At 28.8% G+C, this 23,497-nt stretch overlaps 1 protein-coding gene across 24 annotated transcripts in view; it reads right to left on the bottom strand.

Annotated features, from left to right (window-relative positions):
• Positions 1-6,848: 6,848 nt before the first annotated feature.
• LOC122499867 (voltage-dependent calcium channel type A subunit alpha-1) overlaps positions 6,849-23,497 on the bottom strand; it is a 112,901-nt gene continuing 96,252 nt past the window's right edge. For 15 of the 24 annotated variants that reach the window (XM_043608412.1, XM_043608411.1, XM_043608425.1 and 12 more), the window contains 5 exons: positions 19,677-19,873; positions 15,312-15,381; positions 10,956-11,083; positions 10,038-10,207; positions 6,849-9,951 (listed from right to left, as the gene is read on the bottom strand). In XM_043608412.1, coding sequence (XP_043464347.1) covers positions 9,428-9,951; positions 10,038-10,207; positions 10,956-11,083; positions 15,312-15,381; positions 19,677-19,873 — 1,089 coding nt within the window. In that variant the 3' untranslated portion in view covers positions 6,849-9,427. The remainder of the gene's footprint in view (positions 9,952-10,037; positions 10,208-10,955; positions 11,084-15,311; positions 15,382-19,676; positions 19,874-23,497) is intronic. The other 9 variants (XM_043608424.1, XM_043608428.1, XM_043608427.1 and 6 more) reach the window with 5 other exon arrangements.

Here is a 23,497-nt window from a genome sequence, read left to right on the forward strand (position 1 = left end):
ATTGTTGTAAAAAATTATAATTACTTTGAAAATAAATGTCTTTTAAAGTTATTAACTTTATTTAAAAAGTGATATTGTAAAAAATATCTGCCTTGCGCTCCATTGGATACTTTCATTTATTAATAACTAGAAATCAATGAAATATTTTGAAAAACTTCAAAGGACTCTATCTAAGACGTAAAAGTCAAAAAAGCCAGGTCCAGAATGTCTAGGCAGATGCCATTTACAGCATTTACTTCTTAGTAAAAAGTATTCATGAGACGTTGCGCTGAATGATTTTTTATTACCGCGATTACTTTTCTCTTGAAACATTCGAGTTAAAGAATTCTAAAGAAAAGAAAAATTAGTTGAATGCAAATATTTTATGGTAACTATGAGAACGTTTGAAATCGAAGAACGTTTATCTGAAAAAAATTTGGTTTTATTCATTATAATTATAATTTTTGGAAGTGTTTTTTCATGTTTTATTACTTTCTTTTTTTATATTTATCATTTAAAGTAATAATGTACAATAATTCTGAATGTAGACATGAGAATTATTAAATGTGCAGTGATGAATTCCAATGATGACGAAATCCGAACTGTTGTGATCGAAGATGCGGAAAGTCGAACGTTGTTGATGAATAAAAATGATATTCTTATTTGAAGGAAAAAATTGAAAAATGATAAGCATTTAAATTATAATACTTCTGTTCCCTCATCATAAACGTGGTTGTTTATTAGGAATTAGTCTGATGTAAAAACATGAATTTACAAAATTGACAAGTATTACTCAGAAGACAAAATTCTCACACTGTATTAATAGGACAAAATTATTCTATGGACAAGTCAGTTCATTTCGCTGAACACCAACTAAATGTCACATAAAGTGTTTAAGGCTATAACCTCTTTGTATATATGCCGACTTTTTATAAGGAAAAGATATATACCATGAAAGGGTAAAGTTCTTTAATTTTTGGAACTCTGCAATTGATTAAAAAATACAAATTACTTTTTCATAACTTGTTACAATTATATGAAGAGAAAAAGCAGTCGCCGAAGTGTAAGGTCAATATTAATAAAATATTTTGAGTTTTATTTATATTTTGGTCATTCCTGTGATCGAAATTTTCATTTTGATATTTTACGACATATATTAAACATTATTTTTAATCTAGCGAATTTTATACACGACATTTTAACATTCGTGTGTTAAATTATCATCCATCATTATTAACATTATATTAACAATGTGTTATATTTTTAGTTGGAAGAGAATATAAATTAACCTCGACTTACAGAAATCGACCATTTTTCCTATCTGTAGTTTTATGAATAATTTATTAGTTATACGCTTTATAAATAAATTGATGAAATAATTTTTAAAACATGTAGATTAAAGTGAAGGATTTTCTTTTTGTCCTGATAGTAGATGTAATGTCGAACGCTAGAGAACCTTAAACCTACCTCTGCACACTACGTAGTGGAGAATTTGAGGTGTTAAGTGTTATGCGCGCGTTATGACTTTTTCGATGAATCCACAATGTACGTTGTAAAATTGTCTTCTGGTAGTATCTTTAGATATAATTGGATTTTTAACAATATACCTTTTGAACGAATGAACGTAAATAAGCGCAAGTTTAAAAAAGTTACTATGCGCTCCTCGGAACTTTATTCGAACTTATCTTCAGTATACATGTACATTTTTTTTTAAATTCATAATAAAAAATTGAAAATGAAAATATTAAAAAACAGTTTGTTTTTGTTTATCACAAACATATTATGTTTTTCTCATTTCAATTTATTTAAGGGCTTGTATATACTTGTGCACTTAAAAAATGTTAATATTACATAGTTGAACAACATTTCAAAAATATTTATAAATTTCTAGTCAACCATAGTAAAATTCAAGATGTGAATTCAGAAAATAAATTGATTAACAGTAATCAACAATTAAATGTTGCAAAATATGAGATATTCTATTAATCCTTGAGGTATCTTCGGGGTAGAATATGAAGGAGCAAGTGCACAATATATGTGGTACAAATTTTAGAATGTCATTCTTCCGTTTTTGAGCCAAACATTTTATGTCATAAATATATCATATAGACAAAAAGACGACTCCATAGTGCCCACTAGGTTATTGGCTCAATGAAGACTTTTTAAAAACTTGATAATACCCTAAAGAGACAAAGCGACCTATTTTGGAATCTTGGAATCATCAGTATATCGGATTCATACAATTAATTTTAATTTTGTTTCTACAATAGTCACATTTATTCTTAATAGATCTCTATATTCATTGATTATTTTTAAATTTTCTAGATATAAAATGCAAACATGTAAAAACTGTAATGTTTATGATAGTTCCTTTTAATGGTTGCAAAGTCAATAAGCTAATAGAATATGGGCGTTAGAATTATGTGTATGGTTCTACTTATCAGAATTCTTGTATTTTTACTGAATATCACCTTGGATCTGTTTTATTAATTTTTCGTACAATATTACAAACAAATTTTATAATATTATTCACAAATTAAGTATTAAGAATTTGTTACTCATAAACTTTAAATTCTGAATCAGCGACCCTGAAAACCCCCTACAGTGTATACTTGGTTATTAAATTCCTTGACTAGAAAAATGTATGCTTCAAAGGGTTAAAAATTTTCTTAAAAATTTAAAAATAATTTCTGTAATCCCAACTAATATCGAACATTATTTTTCTTTTTAATAAAATAAATAAAGTAAAAAATACTTTCTTCCTTTACTGAGGCAAAGCATAAAAGATTTAAGCCATATATTGTTTATAATTAGTTTTCTTTCATAAATTATATAAACTAACAAATGTTTAATATTTAACTGAAGGGGTTTATTCTGTAATTTAAAAGTAATTTAAAAAATAATTAATAAATATCTTGAATATCCGTGGATGCTGTTAGGGTCAACTATATTAGTCCCTGTTTTAATAATTTATTATTATTTAATGGTTTCTTAACTTCGTAACTAAAGAATACTACACTGTAAAAAATTTAGGGAGTTAACGGACTCGGGAGTTGGGAGTTAAATTTTTCGAGTTAAAAATCAACTCCAAAAGAGAGTTAATTTCTAACTCCCCTCATTCAACACCCGCGCGAGTTATTTTTTCCTTGGGGAGTTAGCATTTGGGTGTGAAATTTTAACTCTCTTTATTTAACTCCCCTGGCATTAACTCCCCAATGGGTGCGACTTTTATAGACCCCCCCGGGGAGTTAAAATTTAACTCCCTTTTTTTACAATGTAAAGTCGCAGTACAAGCAAATTTCAACTGTCATGAAATTCCCGGTTCTATTTGAAATCGATATTTTATTCTGCATGAAAATAGATGAATGTTTTAAGTGCAAATCTCTTTGTCAGCCTTTTGTTCATAACTGTATAAAAAATTTAATATTTTTGTAAAATCGGTTTGCAGAATTCCGAATGAAGTTAATTAATTACCTAACAGGATTAATTATTGAAAGAATCGGATTTTTAACTCTGAATGAATAGCAACGAATTTTAAAGAAGAAACTTATAGAATGTTATTGAAATGCTTTTGTTTCAATAGTGGTTTTGCTTTCCTTGTTGTAATGTTGTTGTAACTATATATAAGCCCTTAAGTAATGAAAGTAGAGAGAAAAATTGAAATTATAATTAATTTTGTATTATAGTAGTCAATGAACAATAATAGTGTCTTTTTAAATGAAACTTATTGTGTCAGAATAATTATAAAGAAACTTCTGTGAAATAACATTTAAGGTAAATTTATCTGACTTATACTTATAGAGCTCTTTACCTGGAATTTATTTTTCAAAAGTTAATTAGAGTGATTACTTAAAAAATGTATTACATAATTGTTGAAAAAATTACTTTAAGAATTATTTGCAAATAGTTTAAAGAACAAAATAATGTCGGATAGCGTTCCAATATTCTTCTTACGAATTAGAAAATTCATTCATTACTATTTATCAATTATTTGCAATTTACACGCTTACACACAAAAATTTATTCACTTAATTAAAGAGTATTAAAAATTATCGCGCATGTATTTCTATATACCCATAGATTACATGCATAAATACTCCGATTTCGATTGGCAGTATGTAACAGGTTTCAGTATCTTGAGTCAGTTATTTAGATCAATCTCAGGTGCATTTTTAGTATAAATAATTGCAAATTTTCTCATACACTTTGTTTCCGAGGTGAAATAGAAACCTGTGAATATTATTATATTCAAAAATGCCAGTTGCAGTATAATTTCGTCATTGTCTTATTAAATAATGTGAAATGAGTAAATACAAACGAGTATTTAAAATATAAAATCGGCAATACATTTACATTAACGTATTATACGATGGAATTATTTTTATTTTACGGGATATTTCCAATAAACATCTTGATTGTATCTCTGATTTTCATCAAACGAATCAGAGATTTGATTGGCACTTTCATTTCAGGTTTTCTTAAACTTCCAGTTACAATTATTTTCGATTTTAGAAAAATTGTAATTTAGATATTTTTATTATTAATTTAATAGTTTCTGTTTCATCTCTTTGAAATTATAATAATACTTGATGAAATTTACATCATACTTGAATGATTTTGATTATCTTCCCACATTTCTGTCTTCTTGGTTCGTTATTCGTTATGTACTGTACTCTAAATCTGAATGAGTGGTGACTTTATACTGATTTTTCTTTTATGAAACAGTGAAAACCACTGCATTAAAGAAAACTAGTTCAATTAATATTGAAATCAGTGGTGATATTTCCACTTATTTAAATTTAGAGTGTAGATTTTAAATGACATCTTTTTTAAATTTTTCTAGTAATTTCATGTGAAACGTAGAAAAATGCCGATAAAGTTTGTCATCGCAACATAATAATATAATACCAGATTCTACTTTGTGTTTGTAATTACATTTGTCGTTATTTTCATAAATATAAAGTAAATTGGAATACAGCAAAATATATTAAGTAATAACCAGATTTAACATATTTTTTCAAATTATAATTTTTTACACAGAATGTTATTAGCGAATTGTATTTTTAAATAATTCCGTTAAAGTTGTTTATACAACTATTAAATTATCATCTTTTTAAAGAAATTTTGAATTTATTTTACAATAACTTATTAGATAAATTTTGGTTATTAATTAATCGATCATACTGTATGCACATATACGTTTTTTCATTATAAAATATTTTGCACTGAATAAATTTAAGATTTCACTAATTCATCAGACTCTGAATATGCAATAATTTTAGTTTTTATTTTGTTCTCTTCTAGCGCGGAACATTTATTAGAAATTAAATTAAATTCGATTTTTAGTACAAACGTTTTGTACAACAAAGTATTGAGCTGTTGTAGAATTTCGGCATACTGTTATAGTTTTTTTGTAAGTCGGTCAACTTCTTGTTTATTTATTTTTTTTATTTATTTATTATACAATCATTCAAGAAGAATTTGAAAACTTTGTGATGTGATCCAACAAATTATTTGAATGTGATTCAGATAAATATTTAGGGCTTACACCACAGTAGAATTAAACTAAATTTATTTTTCATTTTGAATGATACTTTTCAAAAATTAAACTAAGATATACTTAATTAGTTTTGCATGAATAATTTATTTACAAATATGTTATTAAAAATGTAAATTAAACTCTCTATGAACCTCTTTAAAGAAATTTTGTGTATATAATAAATGTATTGAAACTCAAAATAATACACAATTACCGGTGGTAATTGTGGGACCCCTACTTTTTTGATTACTATATTCAATAACTTTTAACTTGAAAAATATAATAAATAACAATTTTTTCTTTTTATTTTCAATAAAGGCATAAAATTCTGGAAAAATGATACCTTAACAACAAAAAAATATATATTTTCATTTTTCAATAAGATATTTAAAAAAACTTTACTAATTTTTGATTAGCATCTTAATAGTAATTATAATTTTTCCAATTTTTTTAACACATCTTTAATCACTTGCACTTTCTAAAGGAATATACGCAGATAGTTAAAAGTTATTTAATAATAATTAAAAATTAGGTGTCACACAATTACCGTCGTCGGTGGTATATATTTTGAATTAAAATTTAAATAAGAGTGCAGTCCTATGTGAGCAGAATACGTCGACCAAAAGCATAAAATCATGAGAGTTAACGGTTAACGTTAACGTGTTCTGCTCACATGGGATCGCACCCTAAGTCCCAAGCCGCATGTAATATGCTGCATGGTAATATTACATTTTATATTACTTTAAAATTTAACGTAATATTTCACAAAATATCAATGAATATTCACAAAATATTAGGTACTTGAAGGAATTGAGGAACTTTTTTTTAAAAAGCAAGCAAGGGGAAATACCAATGATATCAGAATTTATAAATTTTACAAAAAAGTTAATAATCAGAGTTGACCTATAAATGTGCGACGCTCTCCGAAGAAAGGTACCTAAGAATAAAAAAACTTTAGATTATGTTTATAATTTTCGGAAAAGAAAATACACAAAGGCCCAGTAAAAAAAAACTAATTCAAATGAATTGAAACGAATTAACATTTTTGGTAGGCTCCAATTCGTATTTGTCACAAAGCGGGATTCACTCAAGCTCTTTGTATATTCAATTGAATTTAATTCAATATGTACCAATTTGTCCAAACGAATTCGCATTCGAAAGAAATGGCCAAGGAATGCATTGAATTCGTGCTAACGAATTGAAAAAAATTAAAGGCTCAAAACTTGTCCAGTGAATTGGTACGGATAGAAGGTTCGGAAGTTCAATACAGTTTCACGAATTCAGGAAAATTGCATCATGGCTCCAATTCGTATTTGTCACAAAGCGGGATTCACGAAAGCTCTTTGTGAATTCTTTTTAATTCATTTCAATTAGTTTTCGTTTACTGGGGGGAGTTAACTCTCAATATTTATTTACATCTAAAATGATTAATAAAAACTGATTTTAGTTAACACAAACATAACTTTTCGAAGGTTCTTTACTTTTTAGATACCTTTATTCGGAGTGCGTCAAAAATATTACTTCAATATCAACGTATAATATTACAATGCAGCAGACATTTTGATATTGGAATGAAATCAATGTAATATTACGAATATTCAAAGTAATATTATAGTTATATAACAAAGTAATATTACGTGCTGCTTAGGGCCCTCTTGTTCGTTTACTGTAAAGGCCGCGTCGAAGTGAGTGTATTGCAGAATTTATGCAACACAAACTTATTCTCCTTAACAAAAACAAAGAAAAAAAGAAAAAAATCTTTACTTTATTCTCCTTATACTATTTTACAAATATGACACAACTTCTTTTACAGAATTTAACACACTGTATTGCTCAGTAAACCAAAATTATGATTTTTATTTTAAATGTATTATTGCCTATCTTACCATTCAATATTGTGTCTTGTTCCGTACAAGAAGTTGTGTTATTTGTGTATACATACTGACAATGAGTAAATAAAAATTCTAAGTAAATAAAGTTTTATCAAACAACTTCTTCTCCAAATAGTCCTTATTTTCTGCATTCAATAAATTTCAATTTATTTCAATAAATAATAATGTAAAAATCACTAACTTACCAAACTCGTACAAATAATATGATTTATGGTAAATCAGTCAATAACACATAATATACTCTGCTGTGGCGTAACCTCTTAATAAAATGAAATAATTTTAAGAAATGTTTAAGTAAAACAATAAAATTTTTAATTTTTTAAAGTATAATTGGGTTGCAACATTAGCGAAATTCACATTGACGAATCCCGCATCAAAGGTAATTAATTTTTTTCAATCCCCGTATATTTGTGTAAGTCCACATGAAAAAGGTATACTTTGGCAGTATTGGACTTATCTGATGATCATATTCTTGATTAAATTTCTAGCAATTTGAAGAGGTCATAGACCCCTCTTAAAAAAAGTAAAAAAATTGCAACGTTATAGAATATCTGAACCATTTTTAGAAAATTGCGATTATTTCCTAAAATAAATTTGACAAAGTGGTCCCTTTTCATGCCAACGTAAAAATTCAATTTAATTTTACATATGTATTTGTCCAAGCAGCATTCGTCATTGTGCAGCCTAAAAAGTGGAAAATACTCCGACAATTCGTCAGTGTTAGAACCCGACTATATCAATATTATTTTAAATATTCCTCTTATTACATTATTTGAAATAGAAAGCAAGTTTACGCAATTTTATGGAATATTTTAGCAGTGTTCTAAAATACAATATGTAGATACAAATATTTTACAATATTGTGAAACTTTTATCGCTTATATACCCAGATCAGAACCATTTTTCCAATTGATACTTATTACCTTAAGAAAACAAAAACTATTTATATTTATGTAAAAGCTCTCATGTTTAAGACATTTTGTTACAATAATTGACAGAATGTCAACATCATAAAATACGAATACTTAATACGGCCACATTTGATTGGGTTTAAATATTGAGCATCTCAACTTGTCAAGAGTTCATCAGACACTCAAACTCAACTCTTATTCAACCATTGTGATTTATAGTTTTCATTAACTAAAATAAAAAAAAAAAAATGTCAAATGTGATTATGATTCTAAATTTACATATACCCTCTATTTTCTGTTCTTTATGAAAAATAAAATTATTTCGTTAACAAGAAAACAAGGTCAAATAAAAAGAAAATTACGTTGAATCATTTTGTTTCGCAGAATTGAAATACAATAGACTGAAATTTTATTCCCAGTTTCTTTAATTTGAGAAGAAGATAATTAATCATAACAATTTCATTAGTATTAGTATTAGGATTGATATTTTTTCGCGGTTAACATATTGAAGACGTCGTATAAAAAATTAAGAATACTGAAGACCTTGTACTGAGTACCTTGAGAGCTTCTGCGCATATACTAAGCTGCTAATGCAAAGTAATTTTAAGTTCATTTATTAAAAGTTCCGGTTTCTTGGGAGCCATTTGATTATTTTATTGACGATATTGTACAATGTCTATACAAAAAATTTGTATTACCTCTCAAGCCATTTAAGAACGAGTAAGTTAATTAAGTATCTGACACAAGAACATTAAAATTAAAATAAATATATAACACTGGATTTTTTACACGCGTCGAGACAATATTAAATAATATAATTTGAGAACACTTGCTGATATCACTTGAATATGAAACATTCTGATTAACAATTTAAACTTCACGAAAAGATTTCGTAACCATGTTTTTTGACTAGCAGCTTTTGTAACAGTACCGATTAGAAAGGTTCAGTCTTGCGACATTTTGTTGTCGGGAAATTGTCTTTCTGATTTTTCCACGTCCCGACTAATGAATTATCATTTAAAAAGTAGGCAGTTCTCTCAAGCGCCAACTGAGAGGCCTTTTGAATGCTTTTTGTCACCGGACCAGTGTCTCGGTTTCCACATTGGCTAGCACCAGTCATCTTCGTCACTGTCTGAGTGCTTGGATCTTGTTGTTCTTTGTTTCGTTTGAACGGGTTGGGGTTTATAACCGTTGGGAACAGGACTCGGTAGCATGCGTCCTCCGCGACCCATTGCTACTGCCTGCTCAAAACTAAGGGGACCGTGACTATGTGAAGCATTTGAATTTGAAACATGCTGTGATCCCGTCACATGGATTACGTGGGGCCCATGAGTGGGTGAGGCATTTAGTTTAGGAAAGTTTATGTTTGAAGGCTTCAGTTGGAGGGTCGAGGGTTTGTTTGGAGTTGGCGGTAGTCTTCGTCCCTGACCTCTTCGCACGACAAGCACAGGGTAACTATGCTGATGGGGGTGATGATAGTGATGATGAGGATGTCCAGGCGTTCTGTCTTCAATTGGACTGGGACTTCGGGAACGTTGATCTAGACTTGTAGTACCATAAGGATAATCGTAGTCGGTAGGGTGCACTGGACTAGGAGACCTTGCAGGACTTGTAGATGCACTCCATGGACCTGATGAAATAGAAAAATTATACAACTCTGTTTTCATAAAAGTTCATTTAAACAATAACCATATTTTATTTAATTATATTATTTACCTCTAATTTTGTGTCGATGATTATGTTGAGATGGATGCGGTTGATGAGTTTGCCTCTGAATTTCTACAACGTTGTTTACAGTATCACTGAAGTGCTGCATATTACTATGATGATCATATATATGTCTCCGAGATGGTGATGGTGACCTGTGGAAAATCGGCGAATTTCTCCTAAAAATATTTTCAATATACTTATGTAGAACAAATTATTCTTTCAGTAAACATATTTTAAACAAATATGTTTTGTAATAGAATAGTTATATTAGTTTAAAAATAATAAATAGTATCATTAGACACGTCAATACTATCTCTCACTTTTTCAATTACTTTTTAGATGAACTAATAATTCAGGAGATTGTACCGAACGAAATATTCATCTACCTATTCCTACAGGTGCACTATAGGAATCTATAATGAATCCTTTAAGAAAAGATATATATTTTTCCAGAAGGAATGAATTCCTAATGCTCCATACATTGAAGATGGGATAATGGAAATTGGATAGTTTGATGGAGTTAGAGGCTAGGCCTAGGTTATAGATTATACAGACTGAATCCATTTCAAATCAGGCAAGTTGACTAACTTCAAGTTATAGATTTATCTGTCGCTAAAATATAGTTGGTCTTGTCCTGCTCTTCAAAATCTCGTTTGAAATTTGAAAAAAGCTGTAAAATTAATAAAATAGAGGATGATTTTCTGAAAATAAACAAGATCAATTTTCTCGCAAACACCACCTTTTTATGATTGAAACAAATTTCAAACGGGATTTTGAAGAGGACAAGACCATCTACAAGACCCAAGAATCATTGAAGAGCAATAATTTACAAAAGGTCGAAGAGTTTTAGTTTTATTATTCATCTTCTTATTATACTACTTTTCAAAATCTTGTAATAATTATTAATAGAAATTCATTTTCTACCTTAAACTCGGAGATCTAGAATGATGTGATGGATGCGTTGAATGGTGGAGATGTCTTTCGCCGGGATGAGTTAGACTTTCGAGACTGCCCCCGCGTGAATCACTAATTATCATATTCTGCAAATCCATCTAAATTAAGAAATAAGTGAAAAAATAAATATTAAAATAGTAAAAAAAGAATTAGAAAAATAATTTAAAAATTTCTATGTTTTCCGCTGTCAATGTATTCTTATTCTAATTATAACTTTGTATATTACATATTTTTATAAATAATTTTTTTTAATTATGTAAATGATTTTGGTACAGCCTTTTGCCTCAGGTAGGATATTATTGACTTTATTAAATTGTTAGTATAAGAAATGATTAAAATTTTTGAATCATAATTATTATACCATCACTTGATAAATACGTCACTTTCGCATGTATATATGGTAGAAGTGTTAAAATTATTTTTAAAGCTGTAGGGATAGTAAAATTGTTAATACTTTGATTAGTTTCAAAATGAAAGCCGGGTTTGAAAATCTTACCTTTAATTTAATACCAAAAAGATAAATCATAATTGGTATTCAAAATATGATTTCTAAATAAGTTTTAAATTTTTCATGAAATTTTCTTACTGTTGCAGATCAAAATGAACCAATGTTAAACTTCATAAAACGTCGCAACATTTACAAAGTTTACTTTTGTTGCAACTCAAACTGTCAAGTCACTTTTCCTACTCATTTTGAGTTCTATTTTTTATGTGTATAAATCTGATCTAGAAAATCCTAAAAAAATCAAATCTAAGTAACACTAATTCTATCATTTTACTTTATTCACTTTTGCGGCTATTTCTAAAATAGGCTTCTTATGTCAGCATAACATAACGAAAGACAATAGAGTTCTTAAGAACATATGTAGTATTTGCTATGTTATGTTGACATATGACAACTGTGGAGACAGCCTGATAAATCATAAAGCTGTTGACGTCGAACTTTTTAAAAGTAATGTGATAATTTGGTTACCTTTTGAGAAGCCTATTGAAAGTGAAAAAAAACTATTGTCTAAGGTTTTTGAATATTTTTTGAAACTATTGATAAGGGAAATAGTAGTCATCATTGAAGTGTGTTTTCTTTAGTCATAAACTTTATTGTTTATGATTAATAAAGTTAGTACAATTGTTTAATTTAAGTGTCTTTGTTACCCCTATTTTTCCACCTCTTAAAATATTTTTGACAATGTAATAATTCTATTAATCGTTTGATCAATTAGTATGAAAACGTATTTCCGTCAAGTAATACAGGTAATAGTGTTTACATTGTAATCGGTAAGAGAAAACAAACGAGTATCGACATACAAACAAAATTATTAATTTTGGACAAAGTATACATAATAAAACTTTGATAAAATCACAAATTGGGTTAAATTTAGCATTCCAAAATCTATGCTTTCTAAAATTTTTTAAAATGAAAATAAATTCAACCCATCAAGTTGTCATGGGATGTAGTTTTTGCTGAAGCGATTTTGAAAAAGCTTGAAAACGTACAAATAATACAGATAATGAAGAAGAAGAAGTCGTTACTGACGTAAGCAAAGTTCCTGAAGAATGACAGTATCTGCAGTCAATTAATGGGGTAAGAAAGTGTTAGCCGAAACGAAAACAGCAAAATTTTATGTCATAAAGGATGGTACAAAAATTTATTGGACAAAGAAACTGCTATATGATTAGGAGATTTGAAAATAGGATTAAATGTAAACACAATTTGTGAAGAAACATTATCCAAAATTCAAAGATGTTAAAATAATGTCCCCATTGATGAATCAGTCACTCCAGTCTGCCAGCCATATCGGAGAACACCAATACATTTGGAATTAAAAATCGAGAAGAAATTATATGAATTAATTAAAGCAGATCTTATTGAACCAGTAAAAGGACCAGTGACCACAAGCTATGAAGTCTAGACTGTGCACAAAGCTGTGGTGGCCAAAAATTAAAAGAGTCACAGAAAATTATGTAAAAGCTAGTACTATCTTGTTTCAACACCAAACCCTCCAAACCTTACGACTAGTATTACGCCATAAATATTTTATCTACTTCAGAACATCTGTATTTTAGGTCTGTATTGATAAATTTATGTTATCTGAAAAATTGAATGATTTAAACATTTATCGAATGTTTTCTTCTTTAAGTCACATTTTTTAAATCGGCACCCAAAATTTATTGAAAACTACTACACCGATTTCCTTTAAATTTTTTGTAATTAGTCTGTACGTATATGATCATCCAGTATTTTTAGTAGGGTCAGGTGTTTTGTTCCTAAGTTTCTCACAGGGAAGATACGAAAATACTAATTCAATGATGACTGCTTTCTTATCCAAGAAGAGAAAGTATATCTTGTTATAGCTTAATTACCTTACCACATCGAGTTGATGGTATCATTTTAGTTTTTAACAAAGATTATACTTATTTCTTATTTGATAAAGGAAATAAATCTAAATAAAAGCTAATTGGTAAAACACATCTTTTATTTTGTCGAAATATTAATTAAAGTTTTATCTATAATCAAAAAAAAATTTCAAATTGGAAATTTACCCCTTTTTTCAAACGCTATATTCTGGGACATTAATACTAATATTAAAGGTAACAATCAATTTCTCGGAGGTGCAAAACATCTTACTCTTTTTTGATTGAAAAAAACCTGAAAAATATTTGGAGTAAAATTTTTTATCAGCAAGAAAAAATTGCAGAAATTCTATCGAATAAAACTATTTTTGAAAATCGTGCAATTAACTCAATCTAAAATGCTTAATGTTCGGAGTTGCGATACTTAAGTAATTTTAAGTGTTAGTTTACAAAGTTTTTAGGAAGAAAAAATTGCAGCAAAAGGAGATTTATAAAAAAATAATTTTAAAATCAAACAACTGAAGATTTATCTTCGTAACAACCGTTACGAGATAAATTTCTGAGTTCTAAAAAGTAAAATTAGGCAAAATAATTTATTATACCATGCACATGCAATATTTTTTACAATCACAAAATTAATAAATCTTTGTATTTGTATTCTTATAACCTTAAGAGATATTTAAAAATAAATACCTATCAAGTTTAAATTTAGTAACTAATATTCTCTATTTCAAACATACTTATAAATTAGATAAGTTTATGAGATATAAAGTTTATAAAAAATGTCAAAATATGAAATTTAGATTGCTTTAAAACGACACATAAATGTTTTTATGCAGAATTTTGCAGGTATTAAAATACCTACAGAATTTAAGGCATTCTCTGAAAAAACTATCTTTATGTGTCTTTTAATTTATTTAAAGTTCTCTTAAAGGGGGTTTCTCATGAAAAAATCAATATTTTTGCATAAATTGCATCATGTTTTTTTCGGTAGAAAAACTTCAGAGAAAATGAGGAAAACAATTTACTTAAAGCTTTTTGCATGTTGTTAGGCACACCTACCTTCAAGTATCTTTAAGTACCTTTAAGTAAGAAAAATCGTCGCTCTTTCCAGATTTTAATTCAAAAGCTCACCATTTTTTTTATTTTTTGTTAAAATACTTCAATTTTAATAAGCAAAAAGGTTTACATTAATACTTATAAAAATAAAAACCGACTTTTTCATGAGAAATCCCCCTTAAGCATTTCTTATTTCACCAGCTTTTTACCCATGAAAGCGTTTTTTGGAATAGCTACATTTGTGGTTATCAAAATTACTTTCAAAAGATGAATTGAAACCCCGCAACTATTCTATTGAAATTCAAATGAAAATTTCTATCAGAATTTCTTGGAAATTCCTAGAGAATCTCTAATTAATCTCTAATTAACTATTAAGGTTACAATTATTCTAATGCTGGTTCTTGATTTTTTATATAAGGTATTATCTTTTTTTATAAATGGATTTTTGAATGACAAAGAAGTCCTGAAAAGCAAAAAGAATTAAATTTACGTCTCACTCTTTTGTTTTAATTTTAATACGAGATTCTTTTTATTAAGAAAATGACTCAAACATTTGTATTTAACTTGGGTGATTATGATGATTTAAGTGATTATGATTTTGACACAAAATAAACATTTTTCTCACTATCTTATGAGTATGACCATATTAGAGAATTCAAAGCTGTAGACAGATCCGCTGCTTGCTTTAGGTGCAGAGAAACTGACTACACTCCAACATATTATAAGAAAGGTATGATAAAATTCAAAGTTTAATAATAATAAAAATGATGTCCTAATGTAGTGAACCTTACTGCTTTGTTGATAATATTTTCGCTGAAAATAGCAGTTCAGAGTTAGTTCTGCTAGCAATATCTTTACCTCAGAATGCAATTTATTTCTACTTAACACTAAATTACTCTCAAACCCTCCAACTACCTGACTATTCTCTTCGTCGTTCTCTAGCTTATTATATTGCTGGAAAAACTGCCAGTTCACCTTTTTGTTCCTGAAACAAAAATATACATTATAATTTTCGATATTGCACAATATTTAAATTTTATTTTTATAGTATTAAATACATTGTAACTTTCTGAAAAGCTTAAAACACCTTATAAAGGTTTCAAAAAGTTGGAAAAAATGTTTCCCTTAAAATATGTGTGATGAGGTTGAAAATATTTAAAAGTTTAAATAAAATGTTCTATCCTTCAGGATTGTTTAAGGCTCAGTCCCTACTACAAATCAGGAGATTTGCCGATTACAAAAATATTTAAAATAAGAAGAAATTATTTTTTTTTTAAATTACGATTGCTGAATGGCTGATGGACTTGATACTTCTTATAACTTGAAATAAAATGTTCTATCCATCAGGATTGCGTGAGGCTCACTCCCTACTACAAATAAAAAAATTAAAAGTCTGGAGTAGTGTCAGAGTAAATAGTAATAAATTTAAGAATATTCATTGACCTCCTCCCGTCTATGAAACTAACGGAGGCGATTCATTGGTCGATCTTGGCCATCTGGTTGTTCCCTGTTTAGGCTCGATTGTTCCTCGATAGGGGACAACCAAAACAGCATGACAAAATGAGCGAATGTAAAAACAAGGAGTACCTGCGGGTAATGCTTCGGCTGAATCCCTCGCTGGTTCCGACCCTGAAGTGCCTGGCGCGGAGGCGGTGGTCCATGGATGATGCAGGAGGACAACAATACCATGGTGGTACCAAGAATTATCTTGGACATAATAGATAGACGAGGAAGTACGTGCAGTGTAACAAGCTGCCAGCTGCATTTCTGTCTTCAGCAACACATCTGAGCTTGACATGGCAAGCAGCAACGAGGACAAGGACAAATGCATTAAACTGCGAGAAGAGGAGGCAGTATGCATTGATATCATTGATTCATTGCAGAAGAGATCTGCAAGATACTAAAGACCTGCGAGGTGCAGAAGAACGTCAATATGACGAAAAGTCTAGAATCGCTCATTCAGGAAGTCTGGGAAAAGTATAACAAAGCGAAAAAGACAGACGAACGTCTTTACCAAGGTTTAGTCTGGGCAGTAGAGGCACGACAAGACCGTAGACGCAGAAGAGACATACATGTTCAACGCAATTGCGTTGAAGAACGTTGTTTGTTATTGCGTCTCAGAAAAGGAGATTGAGCAGTCTTGAAACGGCGACATTACGACGAAAATTAATTTAAAATTATCAAATTTAGCAAAAATTTCAACGGAAGAGCAACTTTAATTTATAGAAATGGCTAAAGATCATTTATGAAATTTAAGGGAACAACGCGAATTTCATAACCATTACCGCGAAAAAGCAAAGAATGGGAGTCAATATTGGTTATTAGTAATTTCGTTTGACTATGCCCAAAAGGTCGCTTATTCAAGTAGTCCACAACAAGTCGGTTCGTCTTTTGTTAAGTCTAATCGGAAATGTGGCCTATTTGGCATAAACAATGAGGCAACACACATTCAAACGAATATTACAATGGATGAAGAAGATAATACATGCAAAGGTGCAAATGCAGTTATCAGCATTAGTTCACATTAGTGAAAAAATTGTCCGTTTTGCTAATAACTGCACTAGACAAAATAAAAATAATGCGCTTCTTTATTACCTTCTTTGGAAAGTAATGAATAAATTTAATGCGTCTATTGAATTAAATTTTTTGCTGACAGGGCACACAAAGTTCTCCCCTGACTGAAACTTTAGAATAATAAAATCTAAATTTTCATAAGCGATCGATGAATGCCATGAAGATTTTCTGGAAGTAATAAAAACATCTTCTCCGAACAACTTCAACATCGCTGTACATAGCAAAAATTCACAATATTACTTGGGCTCTATGGGATAAATATTTGCTGCAAAATTCTTTTAATACATTCCAAATTTAACGAAATTTCATCACTTTGAATTTCACCAAAATGGTTCAATAAAAGAAAAGATTTTTGCAAATTCCCCACAACAGGAAATCCGCAAAAAAGCATCACTAGCAACATAAATTTCAAAGTTACCATTAATAGAACCTGAGGGAGTATCAGCGCAAAGGGCCTGGTCTTTGTTTAAAGAAATTAGACAACTTTGTTTTAAAGAGGAATGTAAAGATCTTGTTGCTCCAGAGCCAAAAAATAGGCTTGAACCGAAATATTTTATTTGAGCATAATGTTGTTTTCATCGTATTATAATTTAATATTGACTAATTATTCATTTGAAAATTATAGTATAAATTTTATTATAATTTCTCGTGTAAAATAGTTATTTTTCGTCTAACTTAATTTTTCTTGGAAAGTGATAGATTTGCAAAATTATTTTCATTATAATTGTAAACATTTAAATTAGCACTAACGAGAAATCGTAATTAGAAATTTCTGTAAGTAACAACCTTCCTTTTTAATCTTCTTACCTGCTTGAGGGTGCAATGGATTCCATAATACAGAGTTTTCATTATTTGTGCAATTGGTATAATACTTTTGGTACCTACATGTAGATAGCGCTGCTAAATTACCTACTAGGTTTGGTAACCCAGTAAAAAAGGATTTTTGTTGTTCTGACAGTTGGCTAAGCCTGAAGTCATTTAAGAAGAAGAAGAAGAAGAAGAAGAAGAAGAAGAAGAAGAAAAAAGGATTTTTAATATAGCAGTTTGGACGATTGAGCAAGCCGTCTGCTCAATTGTCCAAACGGCATTTGGACAATTGGACTGGTTGCTCAATTATCCGATGCATTAGGTCCAATCATCCCAAATGTTTTTCGTGGCTAAAAAACTGCTGAATTAAGAAAAAAAGTACTGAAATGTTGCAGAAACTTTAGAGAATTCTTTATTCCAGACAAATACAGAAAAATTAGGTATAAAAATACCTCGAGTGAGGAAGAAGAACAAGATTTCTAAAATATCACTTTTTAACTGACAGTGCAATGCTGTACTTGGAATTTATTTGGCAAAGAAGTGAGGATTCTGATAAAGAGAAACACTTCATTATCCACTCTCAATACTCCTCATGGGTAATATATGTTTGAAGATTTTTAATAATAGTGTATTGACAATAATATTTTATTTTGCTGAATTATCTCTTTTTTAAAATGAGAAACCGAAATCTACAATATATTACCACATGAGGAGTATTGAGAGTGGATAATGAAGTGTTTCTCTTTATCAGAATCCTCACTTGTTTACCAACTAAATTCCAAGTACAGCATTGCACTGTCAGTTAAAAAGTGATATTTTAGAAATCTTATTCTTTTTCCTCACTCGAGGTATTTTTATACCTAATTTTTCTGTATTTGTCTAGAATTAAGAATTCTCTAAAGTTTCTGTAACATTTCAGTACTTTTTTTCTTAATTCAGCAGTTTTTTAGCCACGAAAAACATTTGGAATGATTGGACATAATGCATCGGATAATTGAGCAACCAGTCCAATTGTCCAAATGCCGTTTGGACAATTGAGCAGACGGCTTGCTCAATCGTCCAAAATGCTATATTAAAAAATCCTTTTTTACTGGGAATGCTCTAGACCATGAAAATTTCGTATATTACAGATCTGGAATAACAGTTTAGGGTTTTGCTAACGGAGAATTACCGTTTCGAAGATAATGCAAATTGACAGTTTTGACAATTTAACATTTAACCCCTACCTTTTCTATTAAATTTTTTTTTTTAAAAAGAAGTGGAAAAAATTTTTTAAGTGACCTTTTTATATTTAAGACATACTCAAATTTCATTAAAATTAGCTTCAATTTTGTTTTAGAAAACAAGTAGGTCTTTTATTGCGGCATTAAGGTGCTATGCAATAAAAATTTCATTAAAAATAATTTTTTGTACAAAATATTATGAAAAAATCCGGGAACAGTATATGTGAAAGTGTTAGTTCAAAAATGAACCCAAAAAATTGTATTTAATTTCAAAATTATCTGTTTGAATTTTTTAACTGTCTTATTTATTTTTATAATAATATTATAAAAATAAATAAGACAGTTATTAACATCGGTTTACAAAATTTTGATAAAAATGATCGTTTGATTTTTCTTTTTCCTTCTATAACTCCTAAAAATTCAAATGAAAGGTTGATAGTTGTAGATGCTCGCATGACCATTGAATACCCTTCCAATAATTTAGTTCACTTTTATTTTGTACAAGATTGATATTGATATTATTATATCAAAGTTATTCAAGAAAATCTGATATCGATTACAGACAATTAAAGTGTACCTTTTAATTATTAAAGATATATCACAATAATTAATTTGCTTCTAAGAAACATTTCCCAAACCATAACTCAATATAGAAGAGATAAGTTTAAAATAATACCTGAAGCTATGTCGGCGTTTAGTTTCGGTAGGAGCAAAAAGACCATCTTCTCCCAATCTGAATTCTCTATGTTGTTCATTTTTGAAATCAGAGTCCATAGGTGGTTCCAAACTATTCGTTCGACTTCCAGCGCCATGATTATTCCCCGTATGATTGACTCCAGCCATGTCCAAGAGGCAGTTGAATATGGTTGATCGCTGTTCGAATATTTCAAACCCGTGTCAAATTACAAACATAAGTGTCTTTACATCACGCAGCACTACAGATCCCAAAATTTATTACAAGCATATACAGGCTTTTTCTGATTTAGTTATTTCTTACGTACATCTCTGTCAGATATATTTCAATATCTTTAAAACTTTTTATGGGATAACTTTACCTTTACTACTTTTTTCAAAATCAAAGAAGATTGTCGTGATAATTTGTTTATGAGTTTGCTCATTCTTAAAAGAAGTATCACATTAATTTAATTAATATACATCAAAAGGATTTAAAGTTCTTTGATGGTTTTATAACTGTGAATTCTCGTATGCGATCCCCTATAAATTCAATAGAATTAAACTTAAGAAAAATTTAAACAAAAACTACATTTTTTGAAATTCATTCATTTGTTTAAACGTTATTTTATTCGGAAAATTTATTTTTAGAAAAGCTTGACTTTCGAAATTTGACAAGCACTCAGTGATCTAAAATCTTATTATTTATTTGAGAGACAAAAATTAACATTTTCCAGGTCTCTTTTTTTCTTTATGTGAAGGAAGAAACCATTTTCTATATTTATGCACATTACTAATTCTGAAATTAAGTTTTCAGTGTTATTCTATAAGAAGAGTAAATTTTTTTATTCACAAATTTATAAATATCTTAATGTCTCATCTTCAATAAGGACAAAAATTTTAATAAAAACTAAATTAATGTGTCACAACTTTTACGACAAGATGGGCTTTATCTTGTAAATAAAACTGAACAAAATCAATTTATTATTCTCTTACACAGTTTTACATAACAACAAAAATCTTTCTTTTGACCATGATTTGAAAGCCTGTATATGTTTGTTGAAATGTATTTTAATAAGAGAAAATTCTCAATTGCATATTTGTATGAAAAAAACAGTTGCGTACAAGGATACAAAATAATATCACTTATAGTATCATTTAACGCAATAAGATAGCAACTAATTCCTACATGAAAGTATGTGACTGTTATCTTGTATACATGCATTAATGGATCATTCACTGATACGTTAGTAAATTTTTTAATACTAAAATAGAAATTTCATACACCTTCGTGTATAAGGTATTTTGTTACCAGAATTTTTTATTCTGTGAATTTGGATTTAGTGATATTTACATAATTTATTACAAGTATTTTACATACGTCCATGTAACATCCCACACAGCATCGAAACTTTTCTAAAAGTTGAAATTACCTTCCCAGTGTGCACGTTCTAGAACGGTTCCAGAATTGTTCCAGTACGTGCACACTGGGTTGACTGTAATGTTCGGAATCTTTAGTCACGAGGCTCATTAAAGTTGAAGTAATTCTTTAAATTTCGACTGTTTTTAATGTTTGACGCGAAAGTTGACTGAACATTGCATGAAAGTTTAAAATTTTCTTTAACTCTCATGCAATGTTCAGTCAACCTTTACTTGAAACATTGAATAACATCGGGCATTTAAAGAAAATCTGCAAGTTTCATGGGCTTTGCACTAAAGATTGCTAAGGTTGCAATCAAGCTAATTTCAACTTTCAGGAAATTTTTAGTGCTGTGTGGGATGTACAAGTATAAACTTTCGAATCTTGTAATTTTAATGTAAAAGCTTTCCACACAGCATAATATCTTTCTGGAAGCTGTCACGAAACTTTCCAGGAAAATCAGTGAGGTTCATTTGCTTCCCTGTATCATCTAGTGAAAGGTTCATTTTAAAATTATTCAGAATGTTTTCTAGTATCTTTTTTTTACTATTAGCATGGAATAAAGAATAAACTTTTATTTTGGAATAATAAAAATATAAACATTCCACTGAAAGCTACAGGGATGCTTCCATAAAGATTCCACTGGAATATTCTTTAACGCTTTTTGCGTTAGGCAAACATTTTTAATTTCCTGGAAACTTCCAAGAAGCCTCCATTAGGACTTCACCGATCTTTCGAGTTACTTTCCAGGAAGATGGGGTGCTGTGTTGATTGTAACAATATACAGTGATGTATGGACGTTTTTAATTTTTATAATTCTACATTCTTTTTAAGTAATAAAAATTTGATTTTTCTAAAATTCTAGCATGATGTTCTCCTTACATGAAATTATCATCTAGATAGCAAGTCTAACAGAAAATTGCTTGACAAGCTTCAGACAATATTGTTTATCAGGTTTAATGCAATACTAAACTATAACGTTTATTTCAGTCTGTTAATGAATGAAAATATTAAAGAAATATTGTGGCTATGTTACACTGTAAGATTGAACTAATTGTAAGTAAAAGCAATTTCTATACAATGACTATGTTTACGGTGTGTTATTGCTTTAAAATTTCCATTCAATAACAGACTAAATTAAATGTACATAGTACCAGACATTATGCCACATCTTTAATTAAAGATCCACAATGAGAGACCAATTCAAAAGTGCAGAGGAATTTGAAATTAGCAAAACTCTTTTTAATTTGTTTTTAATTTGGATCCTTAATTCTTCGTATATTCAGTGAGAGATCCATTAAAAGATATGTGTACTAAATACAATTTTCATCTAGTAAGTTAAAAGATATCAAATTGTTGAATATTCTATACAAGCTGTAATTTCAATAGTACACAGACAAAAATGGATACTTTGATTCTTAACGAATCAACTATAGACAAACTATAAAGTATAAACAAACAATTAATTTAGCACCTTATAAATTTCAAATTTTTTGAATTTAAATTAATTTGCTTTTGGAACAGATAAATATAAGAAGTAAAAAAGCTCTGTTTCTGGTTACACATAATATACAAATTTCAGAGCTATTTTATTTTTTTTATTATCCATTATTTTCTATCCATTTTTGCCTATATACATTGTAATAATTATATTAATAATAATAATATATATATATATATTAATAAGAATAATAATATCTAATAATAAGAATACCCACATGAAACGATTTTACCGAAACTCTACCAAAATTCAGTCAAAAATTCCGTAAAATTTTTGCAAATATTACACTTCCCTATTTTTTGGAATTCCGTACTAAATTTCAGTGAGTGGCTTCTGTAGAACCGTTATAAGTGAGTAATAATATCTAATAATAATAAAAATATCTAATAATAATTATTATTTTTTCTACTTAGTAAATAAATTGTATTAGTAATAAGGGTATATAGTGCAAAAAATTTTCTTCTAAAAATTTGTGATATATGCAAAACAAATATAGTGAAATATTTTATTTATTTTAGAGTATAAAAAGTAAAAATTTCGTACTTCAAAAACAACTGTTTAAATCTGATGTAAGTGTTAAGAAAATAAATTTACAATTGAGGGCCTGGATGCTATAAGGTGTTACGCGCCATTTACCTATCATGGCGCGTAACACCTTATAGCATCCAGCCTCTCAATTTATAAAAATTAGGTATTAATAGAAAATTTAATAGTTATGTCTAAAAACAAGCTAGATTATGCTATCCAGTTGTAATAGAACATATATTTTATATAATTATAAATGTGTAAAATAAAAAATAATTCGAGATACTTCCCAGTGGGCACACTTCCTTGAAAGACAACTTCAGAATGTCTCTTTGCGAAAGACTTTCGAACTTTTTTCAAAAGTCACAAAATGTTTTAT

This window comes from Leptopilina heterotoma, unplaced genomic scaffold (genome assembly GCF_015476425.1).
Source record: "Leptopilina heterotoma isolate Lh14 unplaced genomic scaffold, ASM1547642v1 Lhet_177, whole genome shotgun sequence".
Taxonomy (NCBI): Eukaryota; Metazoa; Arthropoda; class Insecta; order Hymenoptera; family Figitidae; genus Leptopilina; species Leptopilina heterotoma.